Consider the following 8,834-nt stretch of genomic DNA (forward strand, 5'->3'; position numbering starts at 1 on the left):
TTTCAGGGTACCAAGATAGATAATTTCACTACAGACACACAGAGCAGTCTGGTCAAATAACCATTAATGTTACCTTTATATTCTCAGAATAAGTCTGCCTCTGGACAGGCTTTATCTTGGTACAGGTGAGGGTCCACCAGCAGATACTGTCCTATTTGAAGGATAAAGGCATGGGTGTCTAGCTAAATGAATGTATGTTATAAATCTGTAATGATATATAATGCTACTAGTCTAATATTACACTACTAGTCTATAGTATGTTAATTATACTGTCAGTCCTTATTATACTACTAGTCTGGACAGGACACTAATTAAGTGAGCATTGTACAGTTCTAAAGTTAATATACTCCTTTAAGAGTAAAGAATGACTGCATTACTTCAGTAATATAAAATCAGACTAAGGGAGGAAAAACCTTAACTTAAATTAACTTGGTGTTATGTTCTTCTTCAGTCTCTTAAATTTCAAACACCCTGAAACAGGTGGCTGTATCCTGTCTCTTCTAAATGTCTTTTCACAGACTAAAGAAAGATGGGGATTTGGAGAATTGAGTGGAAAGAGCACAGACAAGAAGCCAGCACATTAGGGAGGGTTGAAGAGGTTCTGGGAGCTCATTCTACTCAAGGAGAGTGAGAGGCATTGTCACCTGATAGTTGCAAGGCTAGGCTCCAGAGTTGGCCTGCCTGAGTTCACATTCAGCTCTACCACTCACTGACTTTCTTTGGAGAACCTGTTTGATCTCTCCTCATCAGCCTCCTCAACTGAAAAGCAAGAATGATGTTAGTACCCACCTCTTGGTTGTTTGCAAAGATACCATCCACTTAGAATAGGGCATGACTCAGAATGAGCACTGAATAAATGTAGCTGTTGTCATTATTTAACAATTCTTTAATTCCAGATACCCATTGACAATATGACCAATGAGATGGAACAGAGGGTTGAGCCTCATAATGATTACTTCAGTACCCAGTTTCTGTTGAACTTTGCTATCCTGGGAACACACAACATTACGGTGGAATCCTCAGTGAAAGATGCCAATGGTATCGTGTGGAAGACTGGCCCCAGAACTACCATATTTGTCAAATCTCTAGAAGACCCTTATTCCCAGCAAATTCGCCTACAACAACAACAAGCCCAGCAGCCATTACAACAGCAGCAACAGCGAAATGCCTACACTCGGTTTTAACCATGCAAGTGCACTACAACTTTCAAGGGATTCATCAAATTGGCAGAAATAGTTTGCTTTTTTCTTATGTATTAAGTATGAAACTTAAAATGTGAAATCATTTATTCATTGATTTCTGTAATGTAATGTTCTGGGGGGAAAAAAATCTCTTCCCTTAAAAATTTAGTTTGAGAAATGTTTGGGTTCCCAGCCAGAGGTCCCCCCACCTTATTCCTTTTTAAACCAAGTCCTTTATCTTATGTTTAACATTTTCATTGTTGTATTATTTTTCTGTTACTGGGCTGCTGCTTCTTTCAAGAATAGTCACATACTGTGCTAATTTGGGTGGCACATACACTAAAATTGGAACAATACAGAGAAGATTAACATGGTCCCTGCACAAGGATGACAGGCAAATTCATGAAGCATTCCACATTTAAAAAAAAAAAAATGAAGAAGAGTTACTATTCGATCATAGAATTAGTAAATTTGACTGACTCTCTACTATAAATATATCTGCTGCCTGATATGGTCCTGGAATTCTGAACTAGGCATTGGAAGTTCACACCAGTCATTGCAGGTTTTATCCATGCAGTGGGAACTGAGTCCTTCTGAAGACTCAGTGAAAGTGTCTCCACAATATCCTGCCTTCTACTCTGAGAGCCTGCAGTCTAGCAGGACTGAAACATGTTGCTGCATTATTTCAGCCACTTACCTATCTCTTTCTGTGCTAAAGCAATCTTAATTTATTGTTTTGGTATGTTAGTTGACGCACAGAGCAGCTAGCAATTACATAGAAACATTGGAGATTAAGAATTTGTTGTTTTTTCTAATATAGTGTATGACTGTTTAATATAGACCTTTTATATTATTTCTACAAGTGAAAACATCACTCTAATTTAATATCTCAATGTTTTAAGTTAACAGGGGCAGATCTTCTCTTTTGATTGGTTTGGTTTCTCCATGATGAGTCATGTAGTGCTAGACTGGATTGTCTAGAAAAAGCAGTCTCTTTATAACACAACTTCAATTAGTTGGGATGCTCAGGGAATAGAGTTTTCTGGTTAGCCAGAAAACCCCTTTTTTTCTATTTTAACACTGGTTGAAAACAACAAAATGGTATACTTTTTTGTCTTAACACAGTTTACGAGGTGTAATTGAACTGTTTCTTGATTTGAGATCTTTTAGTGCTTTGGGATCATGATTTCTAAACATCAGGGATGATCATAGGATTGCAGGTATTACTAGTTACATTGGGCTGGATTCAGCTCCTAAGATGAAGCAGGGCATGTTCCCTGGAATTTTCCTTTTTAAATAAATCTCTCAATTTTTTTGCTTGTGTTTTACCTTTTTCTCTTCAAAGTCACATTGATTCAAAAGAGGTAGAGTTTATGCTTTTTAAAAATGAGGGGTTTTAATTTTTCATTTGTTTGTTTTTCTTGTTATATGACCTCTGGGGAGTGAGAAGTGATTGGCAACTCAGGTTCCTCCTAGATCATTTGGCTTCATGAGTCATTGCCCCCAGCATAACACATTCTACTGGAACCAACAGACATTGTCATAAGCATGTACAGATCTACAGTGTCCATTATAAGTGACATCCCTTTAGAGACCATCCAGTTGTACACAGTGAACAATTTGCACAGTCATGTCAATGTTTGGGAGCATGTGCCTGGGGGAAGTCCAAGAACTTTTTTGTCCTTCTACCAGGTGAAGAAAGACATGAGTCAGAAAGCTTGGGTTCCACAGAGTCAAAAGACTCCAATGAATTAGTTCTGTGACCTAGAAAGTCACTTTATCTCTCTGGAACTTAGTTTCTTTGCAGAATTACTAAATTAAGACTAGATTTCTTCAGTCTGGAGTTTTATTATCAGGTAATTGAAAGACTAGAAATGACAAATTGGAGAAAATCTTTTCCCTTTTTTTTGGTGCTGAGAACTGAACCCAAGCACCTCATGTATACTAAGCATCCACTCTACCACTGAGTTACATACACTACAGGCCCAGGCCCCTGAAAAAAATTTTTTTCTTTTCTTTTGAGACAGGATCTTCCTAAGTAAATTGCTGAGCCTCAAACTTGGTGATTCTCCTGCCTCACTGTACCAAGTATCTGGGATTACAGATATGTACTACCATGCCTAGCTGGAAAAAATCTTTTTAATTTATTTTTTAATTAAGTAGTTGATATTACAATGTGAATTTTAGGTTTCTGGTACTGTGTCAAGGTAGAATTCTCTAAAAAGAAGCAAATCTAATACACTAAATTCCTTCTGAGACCTTCCCAAACCAGGTAGGCTTTTGATAATTGTAATTATGAACTCTTTGAATTGGTGTACTACAGGGCACCTGAAACAACATTGAAAAGGAATTATTAAAATAAAAACATCTAGTCAGGTGCGGTGGCACACACCTATAATCCCAGTTCCTCAGGAGGCTGAGGTAGGAGGATGGAAAGTTCAAGGCCAGCTTGGGAAATTTATCAGACTTTGTCTCAAAATAAAAAGAGATGATAGAGTGCTCCTGGGTTCAATCCCTAGTACATTGGGTGGAGCATAATCCAAATAATTCAGATTATGAAAATAACTAAAGCCAAAAAGACTATTTTTTTTTAGTATGTCCATTAGACCCAGGATTGGAATTCTGATTTTATGTTTAGCATAATATCTACTGCATTTTGTGTGTCAACCATTAAAAATAGTTGGATAAGGCTGTGTTTATAATTTCAACACTATACTAATGAATGAAAAGAAATACTCAAAGCATGTTTGCATAATTTAGAAATATGTAAAATAAAGAGTACTGGCTGGTTGAATCTAGGAAGATAAGACTAATTTTTCTATGTACTTAGTGACTTTGCAGTTCAACTTCATGGCTGAGAGAGCCAAACAAACCAGGTTCAAATCTTACCTGTACCTAACTTTGTGACTTTGGACAAGCTACTTAATCTCTCTGTGGCTCACTTTTGTCATTCCTAAAATAGAGAAACATAGTGCTTCATGGATAGATGTAAGGATTGCGTTAATGTAGCATCAGTATGCATACAACACTTAGAACATGCCTTCCACTTTGCTGCTATTATTATTGCTACTGTTATTATCTTCCCTAGTATTATTTTTCACAGCCTTAGATCAATTTTTTTTTTTTTTTTTTTTTTTTTGTATAGGGGATTGAGCTCAGGGGCACTTGACCACTGAGCCACCTCCCCAGCCCTGTTTTATATTTTATTTAGAGACAGGATCTCACTGAGTTGCTTAGCACCTCGCTTTTTTGCTGAGGCTGGCTTTGAACTCACCATCCTCCTGCCTCAGCATCCCAAGCTGCTTAGGTTACAGCTATGCCCCACCACGCCCAGCAGGTCAGTTCTTAAGCTTAGCATTCTATTGCTTCAAAATAAAAAAAAATGTTACATTTTTTTGTGCTGCTAAACACACATTCAAGCTGTCTTTCCTCATGTTCAATTTGGGTACATGAAGTAATAAAATAACTTAATATTGACCTAATTAAAATGGATTTTTTATTTTTTGGTACCAGGGATTGAACGCAGAGGTGCTTAGCCATGGAGGCACATCCCCAGCCCTTTTGATTTATTTTTTATTTTGAGACAGGTTCTTACTAAGTTGCTGAGACTGGCCTCAAACTTGTGATCCTCTTGGCTCAGCTTCTCACGTCACTGGGATTACAGGCACCTGCCACCATGCTTGGCTAAAATGGCGTTTTTGACTACTACAGTGCTTTAAGTCATTGAAGTAATTAAAGACAAACTTATGCAAAGGAAATAATGTAAAATACTTCCTGTTGATTGTCTTCAATGGTGATAGCAATAGTATATTGACTGTTTGGAAATTAAAGTACTGTTGTATCCCAGCTTCAACTAAGAGATCTTCTGACATGACTTTTTTAGCTCACACTAACCAAGGTTGTAGGTAATTTGCAACTGGAAGCTATATAAGTCACTCTTCACATTAAGCTATGGTTCAGAGAAGAGCAAACCAACCAAACAAGATCTACAGACTAGGGTTCTGGAGATGTCAGTTTAAATTCTATTTATAAGACTCACTTGTCATGAAACTTTAGATTCACTTGATCTTTTTGTACCAATTATCTGCCAACAGAGTATTGAGAATAAGAAGATCTGCTGCTTTGTATGTAGAATATAACGAGCATTGGCCAAGAGAATTTTCTATAATGAAAATGTTCTAAATCTGCACTAATCAGTACTTAAAATATGGCTAGTTTGACAAGGGACTGAATCTCCTATTTACTTTTAGTTCAGTTAAGTTTAAATAGCTTTAAAAAAAAAAAAAAAAGAAAGAAAGAAAAGGGGCTGGGGATATAACTTGGTTCGTAGAGTGCTTACCTGTCAAGCCCAAGGTTCTGAGTTCAGTTCCCAGCACTGCAAAAAAAAAAAAAAGTTTATGTAGCTACTGCCTATAGAATTAGATAGTGCAAAGGAGAGAAAAATGAAGAAATGAGTCAACCAGATATGGTAGCACATTCCTGTTTTCCCAGACTCAGGAGGCTGAGGTGAGCAAATTACTGGAGCCCAGAAGTTCAAGGCCAGTCTGGACAACATACTGAGACCCTATCTCAAAAAAAAAAAAAAAAAAAAAAAATGAAGCCGGCCATGGTGGCACACACCTATAATCCAAGCATCTTGAGGAGGCTGAAGCAGGAAGATTGCAAGTTCAAAGCCACCAACCTCAACAACATAGCAAGGCCCTAAGCAATTTAGCAAAAACCTATCTCAAAATTAAAAAATTTTTAAAAGGGCTGGGTATGTGGTTCAGTGGTTAAGTGCCCCTGGGTTCAATCTCTGATACCAAAAATTTTTAAAAAGAAAAATGAAGACTATTACTTTAAGACTAGATAAAACCCTTAAGTAGACTACTAAACAAAGGAGTGTTCGTTGGAATTCTTTGATGAACTAAAGGTTCCACGTGAAAGTGTATAGATGATGAGCATATTTAACATTGTTATTTGCTTCTGGTAATATAATATTGTGTTGCTCAACAAAACTCTATTCTTTCCCTGGGGCCACCTTGGAGTTAGCATCCATCAATCACACAAACATCAGAAGTATGTTGGTGGGTGAGTGGGGTGGCGTGGAGCAGGCCTGTAATCCCAGCATCGTGGGAGGCTGAGATGGAGATCTTGAGTTCAAAACCAGCCTCAGCAAAAATAAGGCACTAAGCACCTCAGTAAGACCCTGTTTCTAAATAAAACATAAAATAGGGCTGGGGATGTGACTCAGTAGCCAAGTGCCCCTGAGTTCAATCCTTGATATCCTCCCCCTCCAAAATAATAGAAGTATGATGGGATATAATACAAGTCCAAAAGTCTGGTAAACTGGCTTAAATTGGCTAACAGCATTCCAGCTGGAGGTTATAGTCTCCCCTCCATTTCTTGCCTAAGCACAGAACTTTTAACTCCATGAACTGTATTTTATTGACTTTACTGGAATCGATGAGCAATTGAATTTTGAATTGCTATTGAGATTGAAACAGCAAGTCATTTTTTTCTCCTTAAAATATCAAGATCTTGAAGTGTTAGTTTCCACATTCTAATGAAAAATACTAAGTGTTATAAATTTTTCTATTTCAAATCTATAGTTTCAAAACACTGGTCCTTTTCTTTCACTTTATCCTCCTGTTTACACTGCCTTATCTCCCCTAGAGCAATTCTTTCTTACATCAACTTTGTTGTGCAAGAAAATTGTCTTCTTATTAGGTCTGGTTAAAGATTGAATCTTGCCAAAATAGTTTGAGGAATATCTACCTCACAGATAATGTCCATAGGTCTAGCATCTATATACCCTGCTGGAAAATTCAGACCAAAATTAATTTTGTTGTTCCCAGGTGGTAGTGTTGTTGCTGCTGCTAGTAGAGTTATAAAATAGGGTAATACCAAATTCTAACAGGGGCTCCTTTACAACTGAAAATTTAAAGGAGGACCCGTGTATGGTTCTGAATCCCTCTAACCTGTTCAAGTTATTTCTCCTTCCCAGCAATCATCTCCTACTGGGATTGGAAACTGTCCTCCAAGCCTCAGCTTCCCTCGCACCAGCACAACTCTGGCAGAACTGTAACCAGATTTCAGCCTGACCAAAATTGCCTTGCATATATGTAGTGCATTGCTCCGAGATTTTGTCCTAACCCAGTATTATTCTGAACTGTTGTCAATATGTGGAAGGCAGTTTTCTAGACCAGCTGTCTTGCCTTTATTAACCACATTGAAATAAACTGCTTTCCTGCTTTACCACCACTTTTCTTTCTAGAGACTCAAGGTGATAGGTAGCTGAACCTGTTCTGTTAAGATTCCCAGAGTTGGGGGTGTGGCTGTAGCTGAGTGGTAGAGCACTTGCCTAGCATATGTGAGGCACTGAGTTTGAGCCTCAGCACCACATAAAAATAGTGTCCATCTACAACTAAAAAAATATTTTTTTCAAATTATAGGTGCACACCTATAATCCCAGCAGCTCTGGAGGCTAAGGCAGGAGGATCACAAGTTCAAAGTCAGCCTCAGCAATTTAGCCAGGCCCTTAGCAACTTAGTGAGACCCTGTCTCAAAAAATACAAAAGGGCTGGGGATGAGACTTGTTGGTTAAGCACCTCTGGGTTCGACCCCTGGTACAAAAAAAAAAAAAAAAAATCCCAGAGTCAGGCCTGGCCAAGGACTCCAGTAACAAAATGGATTAGAAAATCAGGAAAATGAGCTACCAAATAAATACAGAATGTTTTAAAGAAAGATGGAATGCAGAAAATAATCTCTACTTCAACTCTGGTTAGAAGGAATCTTAAGAGATTTTATTTGTGAGCTTTAACAAACTTAGTTGTAACATCAAACATGCATAAAGGATTAGGACTAAAATAACAGAGATTTGAGATCTCACTTGTGATTTGCTTAAGAATGGAAAGTGCTAATTCTACGTGGGTGCCCCTAGGGATTTGGCTGTTGGGTCTATTTATAGTTATAAACCTATGATTAAGAAAAAGATGATTTATTATTGTAGTACAGCATGGCCTGTGTATCTGAAAGTGCACTCCAGTTGAATGTAACTGTTTAATGTGTTCTTTTGTCTGTTTTTCTGGCTGTTAGTCTGTGTTAATGGTGACTGATTTGATAAAGGCAAAAAAAATCTGGTGGCTGGCAGCAGCAGGCCCTATTGGAAATTATTTGTTTTGTTTGGTCAATGGTTCTTGGTTTATTCTGAGCTGGTTAATCTGGATATCCTTTGTTTCAGAATGCTCATCACAACATTGGTTGCTAGCATATGGTCTTTTTCTCCTGCCACTCCATTATGTAAATTTGCCTTTTTGCTTTTTATCTCTCTTCTGATCATTGCAATCTTGTCACTTTCAGTCCAAAACACAAGTCCACCAGTTAGCTCAGAAAGGTAGCAATGACTTTTTTGGATGATTGTGGTACCTCAACTTAAATGGGAAATATTTAATATTCCTAAATTGGTTTTCTTGCACATTAAAGTCCTTGGGCAATATAACAAAAGGATAAAATATGTATAAATTTCTGACTGGCCATATCTAAATTTTGAGGCAGTGGGAAGTGTTTTAAAATTTAAAGCAAGCTTCTTCTTAAAATGACTGATGCCTATCATAAATTAAAGCATATAGAAGCTTTGGAAAGCTCGAAGGAGATTCTCAAGTTGGGTGGACA

General features: G+C 37.5%; 1 protein-coding gene and 1 non-coding gene across 2 annotated transcripts in view; both read left to right on the plus strand.

Moving 5' to 3' along the window:
• Nucleotides 1–5,624, plus strand: part of Ints7 (integrator complex subunit 7) — an 80,617-nt gene extending 74,993 nt beyond the window's left edge. The window contains exon 20 of the mRNA XM_047521078.1: nucleotides 897–5,624. Coding sequence (XP_047377034.1) covers nucleotides 897–1,184 — 288 coding nt within the window. The 3' untranslated portion in view covers nucleotides 1,185–5,624. The remainder of the gene's footprint in view (nucleotides 1–896) is intronic.
• LOC124962526 (U6 spliceosomal RNA) lies at nucleotides 1,497–1,603 on the plus strand. The gene has a single exon (XR_007104532.1). It is a non-coding gene; the product is annotated as a U6 spliceosomal RNA (small nuclear RNA).
• Nucleotides 5,625–8,834: the final 3,210 nt, after the last annotated feature.

Source organism: Sciurus carolinensis, chromosome 12 (genome assembly GCF_902686445.1).
Source record: "Sciurus carolinensis chromosome 12, mSciCar1.2, whole genome shotgun sequence".
Taxonomy (NCBI): Eukaryota; Metazoa; Chordata; class Mammalia; order Rodentia; family Sciuridae; genus Sciurus; species Sciurus carolinensis.